This window comes from Panulirus ornatus, chromosome 9 (assembly GCF_036320965.1).
Source record: "Panulirus ornatus isolate Po-2019 chromosome 9, ASM3632096v1, whole genome shotgun sequence".
Lineage (NCBI taxonomy): Eukaryota > Metazoa > Arthropoda > Malacostraca > Decapoda > Palinuridae > Panulirus > Panulirus ornatus.
Genome location: NC_092232.1, coordinates 31,402,792 through 31,422,574, shown reverse-complemented (window position 1 = coordinate 31,422,574; position 19,783 = coordinate 31,402,792). Strand labels below are relative to the sequence as shown.

Below are 19,783 nucleotides of genomic sequence, written 5' to 3'. Positions count from 1 at the left end.
TTTATTATGTTGTTCCCTCTTGTTGGTCTGTGGTTTACTTGCACAATGCTGGATGTATCACATAAATTTGTTTTTGGAGATGTTCTCTTTCTGCTTCATTACTCTTTCCTTAGTAATTATATCTGCATCCATAATCTACTCCTCTTTCCTCTCTTTCAGTTAAATAGAAGTTAGTCCTCACTCCTGAGTATCATTGGGTTAGGTTTCTCTAATCCTTTCAAAATGTCTTAATATCATTAGTCTTGTTTCTGGTGGTCTGCATGTCAATAGATTAATTGTTTATATGGCTTTGATCATTACTATAATTAGCTCACATTTGATTTAACTCATCCTCATTATCTGTTTTTCTTCTAATCTGTTGTGGACATATATTGTGATGTCCACTTGTTTGATTTTGGTTCTATCTGCACTGAATGTTTTAGATTTTCCCAAGTTTGCTTCATCTTTTACTTTTTCATTAAACCAAGTTTTTGATGTATTGATTTGGATTGTAATTGTTATCTCTTGTGTATTCATTGATGTAATTGACTTTTTATGTTTACATCCATTATCTTTCAAGGATTCTCAGTTTCTTTGTTGTCCTCTGCTGGTTTATATATATTGAGTCTTCCATCATATTTTTTGATTTGTTTCCATTTTTAAAAGAGGTGTTTTTAATCCAGCCATACTGTGTGATTTTAATATCTCTCTCTAGTCCCATTTGTGCTTGAACTTTCCTTATATGGTTCCCTAATAAAAGATAGAATACTGTTGGTCAGGTGGGTTTTGTGGCAGCCATAATCTGCACAGTGTTTGCTATATTTCTTACTCCATCTTTCTCTCCAGTTTTGGTATATTGTATGTGTTTCATGCTTTTTCCAATATTGCCATCATACCATTCTGTTTTTTGGTAATTGGTGGTGTGAAATTTCTATTATATTTTGGCCATTCCTGATTTCAGTTTTGCTTGGTATCTCTAGTGATTTCATTATTTACCCATCTGTGGTATAGATTATGTCCATTCCAGAATTTCTTTCTTTGGTTTCCATTAAATGGATTCCATATCTGTTCAAATCTTTTATTAGTCTTTCATTTTATTTTATACCTGATCGTCATTGCCCACCTTAGCGAGGTAGCAAGTCTTTCATCATATCAATGGTAGTTGTCATTTCCTTCCCTTCTTGCGTTTTCATTGTCTCCTATACTGGCTCCAGAATATTCATCATATGCTGTTAGTATTGGAGGGTGTTTCAATCAACACTTCTTACACCTTTGATCACTCGTATAGTAAAAGCAGATCTCTATATAACTTAGCTTTGTGGGTGGAGAAACCTTCATTCATCTCCCCATTTGCCTATATGAAGTTTGTCGTATTTACAGCATATTTCTGGATGTTCATAATCGCATATAGTTTTGTTTTAAGATTCTCTGGTATCAAAAGTTCTGTAGAAGAATGCTTTCATATTCATTATGGGATGATTATACTCACATTCATCAAAGTATCTGCACCTCCCTCAAGTGATATCTGCATGTTTTATTGCTTCTATCTATTTATCTATATCTTTGATGCCCATTCCCCCTGGGAACTCCCATAAAGGGGGTGGCCACAACAAAAGTCTCCACTTATCCCTGTCCTTACATGCCTCCCTCTCACATACCAATCAATGCAGTTTTCACCATTTCTCTCCCTTCTGTACTCCTCCACTCTGTTTCCTTATATCACTGGCGGCCTTCCTCTCACACCAACCCAAGTAAATTTTGTGATCATACACTTTCCTTGTAAACTTCCCATCTTATATTCTTCCCACATGCCCAAACCACCTCAAAGTATTATGTTACACCCACTGTACCACTCCTCAGTTTATTCCTTTTATATTCCCTGACATACAACATCTCTCAGACACTCCTCATCTCTCCTTCCATATCACCAGACTTACTCAAGATAGCTCCTAAATACATAAATTCTCTCACTTTTTCCAGTCTTTTTCCCCCCATACCTAAAACAGTTTAGGGCACTTTCTTCACTCTATAAGGTTTTGCAAAATCTATACTTTCACTCTGTTTCCTTTCATGCACCATTATTTTACTTTTACGTGAATTTATCTTCAGTCGCCTATGTTTATACACAATAAAAGACTCTTATAACATTCTGCAAGTCCTCTTCACTCTCGGCACTTGACACAATCATGCAAAAAGTTTGTTGCTAGTCACCATACCTGTGCCACACTTCATCTCTGCCTTCCCTTTCCCAAGTTTTGCTTTCACCTCTTTTAACTCCATCCATATATATTGAAAAGCCATTATGACATCACACAGCTCTGCCTTACACCCACTTGCATACCAAAACTTTCACTCGACTCTGCATCCACTCTTATATATGCATTTGCTAATATATAGAGGGCTTTTGCACCATCCACTCTTATATATGCATTTGCTACTCTGTAGAAGGCTTTCACACCATAGAAGGCTTTCACACCATCCACCAGTTGTCCTGCTACCCCATATACCCTTAACTCGCCCCATAAAGAATTCCACTTGACTTTCATACACTTTCTCCTGATCCATAAAAGTTGCATACAACTTCTTACCTTTGGCTGGACACTTTTCCATCATCATTTTCTCCATAAAGGTATGATTCAAACATTCCCTACCTTTCCTGAAACTCCTGTACTCTTCACTTATTCCACATTCATTCATTTCATTCTGTCAATCACCACTTGTGCATAAACTTTTCCTGGTATACTTAACAGACATATTCCCCTATAATTACTGCATACATCCTTAGCACCTTTTCCTTTGAATAAAGGAATAATCATAGCTTTTGCCCAATCTCCAGGCACAACCTTCTGTTTCATACTAAACTTCATATCAGGTGCATCCAGTCTCTCACACTTTCTCCTCCAGACTTCAGCATTTTAGTTGTAATCCCTTCCACTCCAGGTGCATTTCCTAACTTTAGCTTCAGTATTGCTCTTTTTTACCTCTCTTCTTGCTTTATGCCGTTGCATTTGTATCCTCCTCCTTCCATCCTCCATACTAATACATGTAACAACTACTGCTTCACCTTCCCACATTCATCAGTTCATTAAAATACTCTTTCCATCTTCCTTTCACTTTCTTCTTTTGATTCTGGAAATCCCTTTCCTTATGTCTCACATTAGCAATTCCATTCTTACATCCACCTCTTTCCTTTTTCACTCCCTTCTTATACGATTTCTTAAGGATGCAAATGTGATCATTCCTTAGTAGAAACGAAGCAGCTGTTCGGAAGAAAAGAAACTTCAACATCTAAATAGGACCCCCATTTTCTAAGAGGGAGTCCTAGCTATTTCTATAATGTAGGGTTTCCAAGATAGAGTGGATGTTACAATTTTACCAAGTATGTTTATTGAGGCAAGAGGTGGGCTTAAACTTGTATAGCAAGCACATATATTGTGACAAGCTTTGTGCCCCCCAAAAAGTACCACCTACATCTTATCTCATCTTTTTTATGTCTAATATCCCATCTCTTACATTACACAGACACCAAAATGATCCAAACATAAGTATGGGAATTTATTTAGTGTGAAGATAATAGTCATTTAATGTTTTATGAAAAAATTACTCAACTGGAGTGCTCTAACTGAAATGAAAAGTTATTATATAGTAATACAAGAAGATTACAGATGGTGTAGGAATGATCTTTTGATTTGACTTTTCAACTTAACAAGATATTTATGAATCTGACTGCAGGTCATTGTTAAAATCCTGATTAGTATATTTTTGTGGATGGACATAATATTGGGAGGTTTATTTTGCAGTTAATGCTTTGGATCAATCAGGATGTAAATTATATAGCTCTCTTGCCTCTGCAGTATCATTTGTGGATGATCCTGTGGGGTCTGATATCTAATATGCTTATAGTCCCCCTTTTTGTTTTGAGCAATAGACCTGAGTTAGTGGAAGCTAAGTCCAATTGGAAATGATTATTCAGCTTTTGACTAAAGAAATGAGTATTATTTGAGGCCCAGGACCTGCCAGAGAATATGAAATAGAGTATACTAGCCTCTTAAAGTGTTCAGTAGGAAATTGATGAATTTTTCTGAGGTCCCTAAGTGCCCTGACCATGATGACTGTGTGAGCTGAAGGGCTTCATTCTCATTGATACTTGATGAATCAGGCATTAGTAATGACACCTTGGCCAAAGCCTGTACTTCATGGCTGAATAGAACCTTCAGAACTTAAACCAAAATATTCAATTCAAAATGTGGTTGTAATGTTTGTTCCACAGCATTAGCATGCAAGTAATTGGTATCTCTGTCATGTTTTACAAGAGCATGGATTGTTCAGATCGAATAATTCTCTTGTTCCTTTTTCTTCTATTTTCATTTCACTGGCTTGGTTTCATTTATATTGCACTCACGCTTAGTTCATCATACAGCAGAACTCAGAAGCATTTTCCTGTGTATATTATATACTTTTCCAATTTATTACCTTGTATTGTCACTCATCTCTCCTCCAAGCTGCATCCCACTTCAACTTTGGTTTATGTTCTGTTAATAGTAAGGAATAGAAAGGAATATCTTGCATTCTCAAGTTTTGATAGGTTTTGTCTAATGTGAATTGGAGGCATATGCTTCATGAAGTAATACTATACTGTAACTAAACCAAAAATGTGGGATATCTTTTTATGCTTTATGTAGGACTACGGGACATTAGAATGAAAAGTGATGGTCTGTTCCGGATTAGAGAAAAAAATAGTCTTTGAATTCCAGTTTTTTGTTTTATTATTGTTTGACACTTTTCATGGATGGCTTGATTATAAGTACTAATTTTTAGTTGCAGTAAAAGTGTTTGGATATTTTGTAGAACGGTTTATCAGTATGAACTTTTCTTTTCCTTAGGAGAGCTGCTGACATTTTACAAAACTCCTGTCAATTCAACTGTCCCACTGGACAGGATGAAGGATATTGACTTGCCCAAAAATCTTCATGTTATTTATAAGTACACCAGATTTCACCCAGGTATGTTTCATTCAGAATTTTTCATGTACTGTGACTTTCCCTACATAACATGCAGAGATGCTTACTGATCTAAGAAGCTTAGGCATGTGTTACTTGACAGTTTGCCTGAGTAATTACACCATACTTAGGTGACTGACTTCTAGATTTGACTAATGAAACTCCAGGTAAACGTCACTTAGCCACTGAAAGACTCTCTCTCTCTCTCTCTCTCTCTCTCTCTCTCGTGTGTGTGCATGTTAAGCATAAGAACTTTCTTTTCTCATTATACAGATTAAGGTTTAGAGGCAGGACTTTCCACGCTTGAATTTTCATGACTTTATATTGAGCTTTTATGAATGGTAACCTCGGGCAGTTATTGTGCCAAAGGGACTGCTTATGTTTTTGATACCTTGTCTTTCATCACCTTAATCCACTCCCAAGGTATATTGCTTAGAAATTTGTGTCGCAGTACGATGTCTTCAGCCATGAATAGAAATTTGAGGCATGATTTGCCATAATGTGCAGTCACAAATTTTGCATTGCTTTCAATGTTTTTTTATTGTTTTTTAGAACTCCATACAGTAGATCACTAGAATCACCTGTACTTTTATAGTGGGCTGCTGTAATGTCATCAGTAAGTAAATCTAATAATTTGCTTCATAGTGAAATCTTGTCAAGTTTTATGCTACAATGCCAGGTTACCATTTGGGTTACATTTCTGCTCTGTCTCTCTAACAGTCCATATGAACAGTTGAAATCCATGTTTTAAGGGTGGTTATGTTTCTGACTTCTGATCCAAGATTTTTTGATTTTACCCATATGTATGGACTCCTTTGTGATGGAGGATGAAGGGTGGATGTGTTGGAAATGAAATGTTTTAGGACAGTATGTGGTGTGAGGTGGTTTGATCCAGTGAGTACTGAAAGGATATGAAAAGTGTGTTAATAAAAAGAGTGTGGTTAAGAGAACAGAAGAGGGTGTGCTGAAATGTTTCCTTTTTTGATATATAGAGAGAATGAATGAGAATAGGTTGACAGAGATGATATATATGTCAAAAGTTGAGGAAAGAAGGAGAATGGGGAGATAAAATTGAAGATGGGAGAATGGAGTGAAAAACATTTTGAGCGATCGGGGCCTGAAAATGCTGGAGGGTGAAAGGCATGCATGGGATAGAGTGAATTAGAATGATATAGTACATTGAGGTTGACATGCTGTCAGTAGACTGAACCAGGGCATGTTAAGCATCCAGGGTAAATCATGGAAAGGTCATTGATAGGGAATTGTGGTTTCGTTGCATTACACATGACAGCATGTGTATGGCTGTGAGCGGATGTGTTCTTTTTTTGACTGTTGCTGCCACTAACATGGGAAGTGGCAGTCAAGTATGAAAAGAAAAAATAAGGACTATGCCTGAAACAGCTTAGTTTACCATCAGTATACCACATTCTTGTCTTGATGTAATTTAGATGATATTCAGCGAATATTTATTGCTGCTGGATTGGTATGGGATTAAGTGAGGGTTAATTGGAGGTTCAGGGAGGTGAACTAGGCTTGTCTACATCATCCTCAGAATTATCTGATTCAGAAGTTGTTGCCATATCATTGGAAAAGCAAATGAATTGTATTTGATAGTGAAAGAACAGAGGTTTATAAGTAGTACTTACAGGGAAGGAGTACAAATTATTGGGAGTATTTCCAGGAGAGATTTAATGTAGTGAGAGTAAATGAAGGTAGAGGAGTGGGTTAGGAATGGGAGGTATTAAGGAAATAAGTTTGTATTTTGTGGAAGGTGGGAGGTGGCAGTTGAGAACTGGTAGTGAGTGGTAGGGTGATAAAGTAAAGGTTTGAGTGAGAGAAAATAGAGTTATGGGCAGTACTTACAAGGAAGGAGAGCAGATAATTGGATGTACATACAAGAGAAAGCAGTAGGTCAAGGGGAAGATGCTGGTTTTGAAATTAGAGGGCAAATGAGAGTGGGGGTGAGTGGGTGTCATTAAACTTCAGGGAGAATAATATGTTTTGGAAGGAGATTAATAGTGTGAGATAAGCAAGAGAACAAATGGGAAATGCAAAGTGATAGTCATGGAAATTGGTTTGGTGAAGGGGAAGAAGTGTTGAAAACTTATGAGAAGAAATCTGGCAAGGTGGCAGGAGCGGATGATATTGCAATTGAATTTCTTCAGAGAGTGGGTGATTCTGTTATTGATTAGTTAGGATTTTCAGTTTATGAATGGACAATGGTGAGGTGCCTGAGTATTTGGCAAAATGCATTTATAGTGCCTCTGTATAAAGGCAAGGGGGACCAAGGTAAATGTTGAAACTTCTTATGCTGTTCGTTATTTCCCATTTTAGCGAGGTAGCGTAAAGAACAGAGGACCGAGCCTTTGAGGGAGTATCCTCACTTGGCCCCCTTCTCTGTTCCTTCTTTTGGAAAATTAAAAATGAGATGGGAGGATTTCAGCCCCCCGCTCCCTCCCCTTTTAGTCGCCTTCTATGACACGCACTGCAAGGAATACATGGGAAGTTTTCTTTCTCCCCTATCCCCAGAGATAAAATGTTGAAACTACAGAGGTATAAATTTGTTGAGTGTAGTTGCTAAATTTTATGGGATAGTGATGATTGTGAGTGATGGCATATACAGAGCATCAGACTGGGGAGGATCAGTGTGGTTTCTCCTGATATGCCCAAACCATTTTAGCACACTGTCTTTGGCTTTTTCAGCCACACTGTATGTGAGCTTTTAGTTTCAAGGATGGGTATTGAATGGTGAAATAAAATCACTTCAGAAGTACATTTCTTATACTATAATGTTTAGAAATTTTGGAATGTTTCAGCACAGTGTGTTAAAAGATGCGGGAGTGAGGCCTGAGTATGAAGTGAGTTGTATGATTTACCTACACTGACAAATTAATCTATCATTAATATATTTTATCTTATAGATAAAGCTTGTCATGATCAGTGTAATTCACTGATGATTTTTTTTTATGATGGCAATTTTTTTCAAGTTACTGCTCCAGCAGGACTTATCTATTTCCGTTTTTTTTGTCAACAGAGACAGACACAAAATTCGGAGGAGTGACAGCTTTTACTAAAGATTCAACTGTTGTTTCTGGTCTCAAGAATAAGAAAAGATACCCTGGCTTCACAGCAAGAACATCATGGCCATATCAATAAGATGTTTGTGTATATATAAATCTTTAGTGAAATGTACATTTTATAATAATTGTTTAGTGTATTATTCCATGTTAGTTTTATTGCACTTTGAGAGATAGGAATATGTTTTAGATACTTTGTTTTAGGTAACACTCATATTAAAAGGGAAAAAATTGAAAAACTTGTTTATGGTCCATTAAGCCACTGATTATTAGGATTCTGTATATATTTTTAACCACAGAAAGCATAGATTAGATTTTATGTTATAATAATGATAATAGTAATACAGGTTGTACCTCCCTGGTCACTCTGTGGTCCAGCAGCTCCCATGGTCTGGTATGTTTTGAATCTGCTGTCATCATTTTGTGGTTCTGCCGTCAGGGTGGCGCTGTTAGCAGCGCGATGGTGCCAAAATCTTTTTACACTGCAGCTGAGCTACATAATAGTCCTGTTAATTTCTTATGTTCATTTTTTTAGCTGAAAATGAAAGCCAGAAAAGTTTAAAAATTTGGAAAACTTTGAAAGGTGCCAGAGTACAGAATTAGAGAGTGCACCTATAAAGTGGTTTAAGCTTCCTTATAATGAAGGTGTAAGCATTTCTGGGGAGATCCTTATTGAGCAGGCCAAAGTTTGGGAATGTCTTGGGAGTAAAGTCAGGGGTTGGTGAGAGGACAAGAGCAAAGGAAGGAGTAGCAATACTCCTGAAGCTGGAGTTGTGGGAGTATATGATAGAGTATAAGAAAGTAAACTCTAGATTGATTTGGATAAAATTGAAAGTGGATGGAGAGGGAGGGGTGATTATTGGTGCCTATGCACCTGGTCATGAGAAGAAAGATCATAAGAGGCAAGTGTTTTGAAAGCAGCTGAGTGAGTGTGTTAGCAGCTTTGATGCTCGAGACCATGCTACAGTGAAGGATGATTTGAATGCAAAGGTGAGTAATGTGGCAGTTGAGGGTATAATTGGTGTACATGGGGTATTCAGTGTTGTATATGGAAATGGTGAAGAGCTTGTAGATTTGTGTGCTGAAAAATGACTGGTGATTGGGAATACCTGGTTTAAAAAGAGAGATATACATAAGTATACATATGTAAGTAGAAGAGTTGGCCAGCGAGCATTATTGGATTATGAGTTGATTGATAGGCATACGAAAGAGACTTTTGGACGTTAATGTGCTGAGAGGGACAACTGGAGGGATGTTTGATCATTATTTTGTGAAGGCAAAGGTGAAGATATGTAGATGTTTTCAGAAAAGAAGAGAGAATGTTGGGGTGAAGAGAGTTATGAGAGTAAGTGAGCTTGGAAAGGAGACTTCTGTGAGGAAGTACCAGGAGAGATTGAGTGCAGAATGGAAAAAGGTGAGAGCAAATGGTGTAAGGGGATTGGGGGAGGAATGGGATATATTTAGGGGAGCAGTGATGGCTTGTGCAAAAGATGCCTGTGGCATGAGAAAGGTGGGAGGTGGGCAGATTAGGAAGGGTAGTGAGTGGTGGGATGAAGAAGTAAGATTGTTAGTGAAAGAGAAGAGAGAGGCATTTGGACAATTTTTGCAGGGAAATAATGCAAATGAGTGGGAGATGTATAAAAGAAAGAGGCAAGAGTCAAGAGAAAGGTACAAGAGGTGAAAAAGAGGGCAAATGAGAATTGGAGTGAGAGTATCAATAAATTTTAGGGAAAATAAAAAGATGTTTTGGAAGGAGGTAAGTAAAGTGCATAAGACAAGAGAACAAATGGGAACATCAGTGAAGGGGGCAAATGGGGAGGTAATAACAAGTATTGAAGTGAGAGGGAGATGGAGTGAATATTTTGAAGGTTTGTTAAATGTGTTTGATGATAGCTATAGTGGCAGATATAGGTTGTTTTGGTTGAGGTGGTGTGCAAAGTGAGAGGGTCAGGGAGAATGATTTGATAAACAAAGAAGAGGTAGTGAAAGCTTTGCGGAAGATGAAAGCCGGCAAGGCGGCGGGTTTGGATGGTATTGCAGTGGAATTTATTAAAAAAGGGAGTGACTGTATTGTTGACTGGTTGGCAAGGTTATTTAATGTATGTATGATTCATGGTGAGGTGCCTGAGGATTGGCGGAATGCTTGCATAGTGCCATTGTACAAAGGCAAAGGGGATAAAGGTGAGTGATTAAATTACAGAGATATATGTTTGCTGAGTATTTCTGGGAAATTATATGGGAGGGTATTGATTGAGAGGGTGAAGGCATGTACAGAGCATCAGATTGGGGAAGAGCACTGTGTTTTCAGAAGAGCTAGAGGATGTGTGGATCAGGTGTTTGCTTTGAGATGCTCTGTGGAAGGTATTAAGAGTATATGGTGTGAGAAGTAAGTTGCTAGAAACAGTAAGAAGCTTTTATCGAGGATGTAAGGCATGTGTACGAGTAGGAAGATAGGAAAGTGATTGGTTCCCAGTGAATGTCGGTTTGCAGCAGAGGTGCTTGATGTCTTCATGGCTGTTTAGTTTGTTTATGGATGGGGTTGTTAGGGAGGTGAATGCAAGAATTTTGGAGAGAGGGGCAAGTATGCCGAGTGTTGTGGATGCGACGGCTTGGGAAGTGAGTCAGTTGTTTTTTGTTGATGATACAACACTTGTAGCTGATTTGGGTGAGAAACTGCAAAAGTTGGTGACTGAGTTTGGTAAAGTGTGTGAAAGAAGAAAGCTGAGAGTAGATGCGAATAAGAGCAAGGTTATTAGGTTCAGTAGGGTTGACGTTCAAGTCAGTTGGGAGGTAGGTTTGAATGGAGAAAAACTGGAGGAAGTGAAGTGTTTTAGATAACTGGGAGTGGATTTGGCACCGAAACCACAGCTCTCTTTCCACATCCAGGCCCCACAGAACTTTCCATGGTTTACCCCAGATGCTTCACTTGCCCTGGTTCAATCCATTGACAGCACATCGACCCCAGTATACCAAATCGTTCCAATTCACTCTATTCCTTGCATGCCTTTCACCCTCCTGCATGTTCAGGCCCCAATCACTCAAAATCTTTTTCACTCCATCTTTCCACCTCCAATTCGGTCTCCCACTTCTCCTCGTTCCCTCCACCTCTGACACATATATCCTCTTTGTCAATCTTTCCTCACTCATTCTCCCATGTGACCAAACCATTTCAAAACACCCTTTTCTGCTCTCTCAACCACACTCTTTTTATTTCCACACATCTCTCCTACTCTATTATTACTTACTCGATCAAACCACCTCACACCACATATTGTCCTCAAACATCTCATTTCCAGCACATCCACCCCCCTGTGCACAACTCTATCCATAGCCCACGCCTCGCAACCATATTACATCGTTGGAACCACTATTCCTTTAAACATACTCATTTTTGCTTTCTGAGATAATGTTCTTAACTTCCACACATTCTTCAACGCTCCCAGAACTTTCGCCCCCTCCCCCACCCTATGATTCACTTCTGCTTCCATGGTTCCATCCGCTGCCAAATCCACTCCCAGATATCTAAAACACTTCACTTCCTCTAGTTTTTCTCCACTCAAACTTACTTCCCAATTGACTTGTCCCTCAACCCTACTGTACCTAATAACCTTGCTCTTATTCACATTTACTCTCAGGTTTCTTCTTTCACACATTTTACCAAACTCAGTCACCAGTTTCTGCAGTTTCTCACACAAATTAGCCACCAGCGCTGTATCATCAGCGAACAACTGACTCACTCCCCAAGCTCTCTCATCCACAACAGACTGCATACTTGCCCCTCTTTCCAATACTCTTGCATTCACCTCCTTAAAAACCCCATCCATAAACAAATTAAACAACCATGGAGACATCACAAACCCCTGCCGCAAACTTACATTCACTGAGAACCAATCACTTTCCTCTCTTCCTACTCGTACACGTGCCTTACATCCTCAATAAAAACTTTTCACTGCTTCTAACAACTTGCCTCCCACACCATATATTCTTAATACCTTCCACAGAGCATCTCTATCAACTCTATCATATGCCTTCTCCAGATCCTTAAATGCTACATACAAATCCATTTGCTTTTCTAAGTATTTCTCACATACATTCTTCAAAGCAAACACCTGATCCACACATCCTCTACCACTTCTGAAACCACACTGCTCTTCACCAGTCTGATGCTCTGTACATGGCTTCACCCTCTCAATCAATACCCTCCCATATAATTTACCAGGAATACTCAACAAACTTATACTTCTGTAATTTGAGCACTCACTCTTATCCCCTTTGCCTATGTACAATGGCGCTATGCAAGCATTCAGCCAATCCTCAGGCATCTCGCTATGAGTCATACATCCATTAAATAACCTTACCAACCAGTCAACAATACAGTCACCTCCTTTTTTAATAAATTCCACTGAAATACCATCCAAACCCACTGCCTTGCCGGCTTTCGTCTTCCGCAAAGCTTTTACTACCTCTTCTCTGTTTACCAAATCATTCTCCCTAACCCTCTCTCTTTGCACACCACCTCGACCAAAACACCCTATATCTGCCACTCTACCATCAAACACATTTAACAAACCTTCAAAATACTCACTCAGTCTCCTTCTCACATCACCACTACTTGTTATCGCCTCCCCATTAGCCCCCTTCACTGAAGTTCCCATTTGTTCCCTTGCCTTATGCACTTGATTACCTCCTTCCAAAACATCTTTTTATTCTCCCTAAAATTTAATGATACTCTCTCACCCCAACTCTCATTTGCCCTCTTTTTCACCTCTTGCACCTTTCTCTTGACCTCCTTTCTCTTTCTTTTATACATCTCCCACTCATTTGCATTATTTCCCTGCAAAAATCTTCCAAATGCCTCTCTCTTCTCTTTCACTAATAATCTTACTTCTTCATCCCACCACTCACTACCCTTTCTAATCGGCCCACCTCCCACGCTTCTCATGCCATAAGCATCTTTTGCGCAAGCCATCACTGCTTCCCTAAATACATCCCATTCCTCCCCCACTCCCCTTATGTCCTTTGTTCTCACCTTTTTCCATTCTGTACTCAGTCTCTCCTGGTACCTCCTCACACAAGTCTCCTTCCCAAGCTCACTTACTCTCACCACTCTCTTTACCCCAACATTCTCTCTTCTTTTCTGAAAACCTCTACAAATCTTCACCTTCTCCTCCACAAGATAATGATCAGACATCCCTTCAGTTGCACCTCTCAGCACATTAACATCCAAAAGTCTCTCTTTCGTGCGCCTATCAATTAACATGTAATCCAATAATGCTCTCTGGCCATCTCTCCTACTTACATATGTATACTTATGTATATCTCTCTTTTTAAACCAGGTATTCCCAATCACCAGTCCTTTTTCAGCACATATATCTGCAAGCTCCTCACCATTTCCATTTACAACACTGAACACCCCATGTACTCCAATCATTCCCTCAACTGCCACATTACTCACCTTTGCATTCAAATCACCCATCGCTATAACCCAGTCTCGTGCATCAAAACTACTAACACACTCACTCAGCTGCTCCCAAAACACTTGCCTCTCATGATCTTTTTTCCCATGCCCAGGTGCATAGGCACCAATAATCACCCATCTCTCTTCATCCACTTTCAGTTTTATCCATATCAATCTGGAGTTCACTTTCTTACACTCAATCACATACTGCCACCACTCCTGTTTCAGGAGTAGTGCTACTCCTTTCCTTGCTCTTGTCCTCTCACTAACCCCTGACTTTACTACCAAGACATTCCCAAATCACTCTTCCCCTGTACCCTTGAGCTTCGTTTCACTCGAGCCAAAACATCCAGGTTCCTTTCCTCAAGCATACTACCTATCTCTCCTTTTTTCTCATCTTGGCTACATCCACACACATTTAGACACCCCAATCTGAGCCTTCGAGGAGGATGAGCACTCCCCGCATGACTCCTTCTGTTTCCCCTTTTAGAAAGTTAAAATACAAGGAGGGTAGGGTTTCCAGCCCCCCGCTCCCGTCCCCTTTAGTCGCCTTCTACGATTCTACGACACATGAGGAATGCATAGGAAGTATTCTTTCTCCCCAATCCCCAGGGATAAGTATGAATATGTACATGTGTATATATGTATATGTCTCTGTATGTATATGTATGTATATGTTGAAATGTATAGGTATGTGTATGTGCATGTGTTGGCGTTTATGTATACACATGTGTATGTAGGTGGGTTGTTCCATTCTTTCGTCTGTTTCCTTGCGCTACCTCGCTAATGTGGGAGACAGCAACAGAGTATATTGAATGTGCTGAGAGGAGCAACTGGAGGGATGTCTGATCATTATCTTGTGGAGGCGAAGGTGAAGATTTGTAAGGGTTTTCAGAAAAGAAGAGAGAATGTTGGGGTGAAGAGAGTGGTGAGAGTAAGTGAGCTTGGGAAGGAGACTTGTGTGAGGAAGTACCAGGAGAGGCTGAGTACAGAATGGAAAAAGGTGAGAACAAAGGAGGTAAGGGGAGTGGGGAGGAATGGGATGTATTTAGGGAAGCAGTGGTGGCTTGCGCAAAAGATGCTTGTGGCATGAGAAGCGTGGGAGGTGGGTTGATTAGAAAGGGTAGTGAGTGGTGGGATGAAGAAGTAAGATTATTAGTGAAAGAGAAGAGAGAGGCATCTGGAGGATTTTTGCAGGGAAAAAAAGCAAATGAGTGGGAGAGGTATAAAAGAAAGAGGCAGGAGGTCAAGAGAAAGGTGCAAGAGGTGAAAAAGAGGGCAAATGAGAGTTGGGGTGAGAAAGTATCATTAAATTTTAGGGAGAATAAAAAGATGTTTTGGAAGGAGTTAAATAAAGTGCGTAAGACAAGGGAGCAAATGGGAACTTCAGTGAAGGGGTCTAATGGGGAGGTGATAACAAGTTGTGGTGATGTGAAAAGGAGATGGAGTGAGTATTTTGAAGGTTTGTTAAATGTGTTTGATGATGGAGTGGCAGATATAGGGTGTTTTGGTCAAGGTGGTGTTGAAAGTGAGAGGGTTAGGGAAAATTATTTGATAAACAGAGAAGAGGTAGTAAAAGCTTTGCGGAAGATGAAAGCCGGCAAGGCAGCAGGTTTGGATGGTATTGCAGTGGAATTTATTAAAAAGGGGGGTGACTGTATTGTTGACTGGTTGGTAAGATTATTTAATGTATGTGTGATTCTTGGTGAGGTGCCTGAGGATTGGCGGAATGCTTGCATTGTGCCATTGTACAAAGGCAAAGGGGATAAGAGTGAGTGCTCAAATTACAGAGGTATAAGTTTGTTGAGTATTCCTGGTAAATTATATGGGAGGGTATTGATTGAGAAGGTGAAGCCATGTACAGAGCATCAGATTGGGGAAGAGCAGTGTGGTTTCAGAAGTGGTAGAGGATGTGTGGATCAGGTGTTTGCTTTGAAGAATGTATGTGAGAAATACTTAGAAAAGCAAATGGATTCGTATGTAGCATTTAAGGATCTGGAGAAGGCATATGATAGAGTTGATAGAGATGCTCTGTGGAAGGTATTAAGAATATATGGTGTGGGAGGCAAGTTGTTAGAAGCAGTGAAAAGTTTTTATCGAGGATGTAAGGCATGTGTCCGTGTAGGAAGAGAGGAAAGTGATTGGTTCTCAGTGAATATAGGTTTGTGGCAGGGGTGTGTGATGTCTCCATGGTTGTTTAATTTGTTTATGGATGGGGTTGTTAGGGAGGTGAATGCAAGAGTATTGGAAAGAGGGGCAAGTATGCAGTCTGTTGTGGATGAGATAGCTTGGGAAGTGAGTCAGTTGTTGTTCGCTGATGATACAGCGCTGATGGCTGATTCATGTGTGAAACTGCAGAAGCTGGTGACTGAGTTTGGTAAAGTGTGTGAAAGAAGAAAGCTGAGAGTGAATGTGAATAAGAGCAAGGTTATTAGGTGTAGTAGGGTTGAGGGTCAAGTCAATTCGGAGGTAAGTTTGAATGGAGAAAAACTAGAGGAAGTGAAGTGTTTTAGATATCTGGGAGTGGATTTGGCAGCGGATGGAACCATGGAAGCGGAAGTGAATCATAGGGTGGGGGAGGGGCGAAAATTCTGGAAGCCTTGAAGAATGTTTGGAAGTTGAGAACATTATCTCGAAAAGCAAAAATGGGTATGTTTGAAGGAATAGTGGTTCCAACAATATTGTATGGTTGCGAGGCATGGGCTATGGATAGAGTTGTGCGCAGGAGGGTGGATGTGCTGGAAATGAGATGTTTGATGACAACATGTGGTGTGAGGTGGTTTGATCGAGTAAGTAATGTAAGGGTAAGAGAGATTTTTTTTTTTTTTTTTTTTTTTTTTGCTTTGTCGCTGTCTCCCGCGTTTGTGAGGTAGCGCAAGGAAACAGATGGAAGAAATGGCCCAACCCACCCCCATACACATGTGTATACATACGCCCACACACGCAAATATACATACCTACACAGCTTTCCATGGTTTACCCCAGACGCTTCACATGCCTTGATTCAATCCACTGACAGCACGTCAACCCCGGTATACCACATCGCTCCAATTCACTCTATTCCTTGCCCTCCTTTCACCCTCCTGCATGTTCAGGCCCCGATCACACAAAATCTTTTTCACTCCATCTTTCCACCTCCAATTTGGTCTCCCTCTTCTCCTCGTTCCCTCCACCTCCGACACATATATCCTCTTGGTCAATCTTTCCTCACTCATTCTCTCCATGTGACCAAACCATTTCAAAACACCCTCTTCTGCTCTCTCAACCACGCTCTTTTTATTTCCACACATCTCTCATACCTTTACGTTACTTACTCGATCAAACCACCTCACACCACACATTGTCGTCAAACATCTCATTTCCAGCAATCCATCCTCCTGCGCACAACTCTATCCATAGTCCACGCCTCGCAACCATACAACATTGTCGGAACCACTATTCCTTCAAACATATCCATTTTTGCTTTCCGAGATAATGTTCTCGACTTCCACACATTCTTCAAGGCTCCCAGAATTTTCGCCCCCTCCCCCACCCTATGATCCACTTCCGCTTCCATGTTTCCATCCGCTGCCAGATCCACTCCCAGATATCTAAAACACTTCACTTCCTCCAGTTTTTCTCCATTCAAACTCACCTCCCAATTGACTTGACCCTCAACCCTACTGTACCTAATAACCTTGCTCTTATTCACATTTACTCTTAACTTTCTTTCACACACTTTACCAAACTCAGTCACCAGCTTCTGCAGTTTCTCACAAGAATCAGCCACCAGCGCTGTATCATCAGCGAACAACAACTGACTCACTTCCCAAGCTCTCTCATCCCCAACAGACTTCATACTTGCCCCTCTTTCCAAAACTGTGTGGAAATAAAAAGAGTTTGATTGAGAGAGCAGAAGAGGGTGTTTTGAAATTGTTTGGTCACATTGAGAGAATGAGTGAGGAAAGATTGACCAAGAGGATATATGTGTCGGAGGTGGAGGGAACGAGAAGTGGGAAACCAAATTGGAGATGGAAAGATGGAGTGAAAAAGATTTTGAGTGATCGGGGCCTGAACATGCAGGAGGGTAAAAGGCGTGCAAGGAATAGAGTGAATTGGAATGATGTGGTATACTGGGGTCGACGTGCTGTCAATGGATTGAGCCAGGGCATGTGAAGCGTCTGGGGTAAACCATGGAAAGTTGTGTGGGGCCTGGATGTGGAAAGAGAGCTGCGGTTTCAGTGCATTATTACATGACAGCTAGAGACTGAGTGTGAATGAATGGGGCCTTTGTAGTCTTTTCCCAGCGCTCCCTCACACACATGAGGGGGGAGGGCGTTGTTATTCCATGTGTGGCGAGGTGGTGATGGGAATAAATAAAGGTAGATAGTATGAATTATGTACATATGTATATATGTATATGTCTGTGTGTGTATATATATGTATACATTGAGATGTATAGGTATGTATATTTGCGTGTGTGGATGTGTATGTATATATATGTGTATGTAGGTGGGTTGGGCCATTCTTTCGTCTGTTTCCTTGCGCTACCTCACTAACGCGGGAGACAGTGACAAAGCAAAATAAATATAAATAAGTATATATATATATATATATATATGTGAGTGGATGGGCCACTGTTTCCTGGTGCTACTTCACTGATGTGGGAAGTGGCGATCAAGTATAAGAAAATAATAAATGAATAGTGTGCATACATGTATACATATATATGTGTATGTGAGTGGATGTGTCTTTCTTTGTTTGATTCCTGGCGCTACCTCACTAACATGGGAAATGGCAATCAAATATAAAACGCGGGAGACAGCGACAAAGTATAAAAAAAAAAATAAATAAATAAATAAATAAAAAAAAATTCCACAAAGCACCTTTATTGGTCAATCTTTCCTCACTCATTCTCTCCATGTGCCCAAACCATTTCAAAACACCCTCTTCTGCTCTCTCAACCACGCTCTTTTTATTTCCACACATCTCTCTTACCCTTACGTTACTTACTCGATCAAACCACCTCACACCACACATTGTCCTCAAACATCTCATTTCCAGCACATCCACCCTCCTGCGCACAACTCTATCCATAGCCCATGCCTCGCAACCATACAACATTGTTGGAACCACTGTTCCTTCAAACATACCCATTTTTGCTTTCCGAGATAATGTTCTCGACTTCCACACATTCTTCAAGGCTCCCAGAATTTTCGCCCCCTCCCCCACCCTATTATCCACTTCCGCTTCCATGGTTCCATCCGCTGCCAGATCCACTCCCAGATATCTAAAACACTTCACTTCCTCCAGTTTTTCTCCATTCAAACTCACCTCCCAATTGACTTGACCCTCAACCCTACTGTACCTAATAACCTTGCTCTTATTCACATTTACTCTTAACTTTCTTCTTTCACACACTTTACCAAACTCAGTCACCAGCTTCTGCAGTTTCTCACATGAATCAGCCACCAGCGCTGTATCATCAGCGAACAACAACTGACTCACTTCCCAAGCTATCTCATCCACAACAGACTTCATACTTGCCCCTCTTTCCAAAACTCTTGCATTCACCTCCCTCACAACCCCATCCATAAACAAATTAAACAACCATGGAGACATCACACACCCCTGCCGCAAACCTACATTCACTGAGAACCAATCACTTTCCTCTCTTCCTACACGTACACATGCCTTACATCCTCGATAAAAACTTTTCACTGCTTCTAACAACTTTCCTCCCACACCATATATTCTTAATACCTTCCACAGAGCATCTCTATCAACTCTATCATATGCCTTCTCCAGATCCATAAATGCTACATACAAATCCATTTGCTTTTCTAAGTATTTCTCACATACATTCTTCAAAGCAAACACCTGATCCACACATCCTCTACCACTTCTGAAACCACACTGCTCTTCCCCAATCTGATGCTCTGTACATGCCTTCACCCTCTCAAATCAATATCCTCCCATATAATTTACCAGGAATACTCAACAAACTTATACCTCTGTAATTTGAGCACTCACTCTTATCCCCTTTGCCTTTGTACAATGGCACTATGCACTCATTCCGCCAATCCTCAGGCACCTCACCATGAGTCATACATACATTAAATAACCTTACCAACCAGTCAACAATACAGTCACCCCCTTTTTCAATAAATTCCACTGCAATACCATCCAAACCTGCTGCCTTGCCGGCTTTCATCTTCCGCAAAGCTTTTACTACCTCTTCTCTGTTTACCAAATCATTTTCCCTAACCCTCTCACTTTGCACACCACCT

At 40.2% G+C, this 19,783-nt stretch overlaps 1 protein-coding gene across 2 annotated transcripts in view; it reads left to right on the top strand.

Annotated features, from left to right (window-relative positions):
* Positions 1-8,295, top strand: part of mRpL50 (mitochondrial ribosomal protein L50) — a 56,652-nt gene extending 48,357 nt beyond the window's left edge. Inside the window, exons 4-5 of one of the 2 annotated variants that reach the window (XM_071664976.1) lie at positions 4,863-4,982; positions 8,014-8,295. In XM_071664976.1, the coding sequence (XP_071521077.1) occupies positions 4,863-4,982; positions 8,014-8,135 (242 nt within the window). In that variant the 3' untranslated portion in view covers positions 8,136-8,295. The remainder of the gene's footprint in view (positions 1-4,862; positions 4,983-8,013) is intronic. The other variant, XM_071664978.1, reaches the window with a different exon arrangement.
* Positions 8,296-19,783: the final 11,488 nt, after the last annotated feature.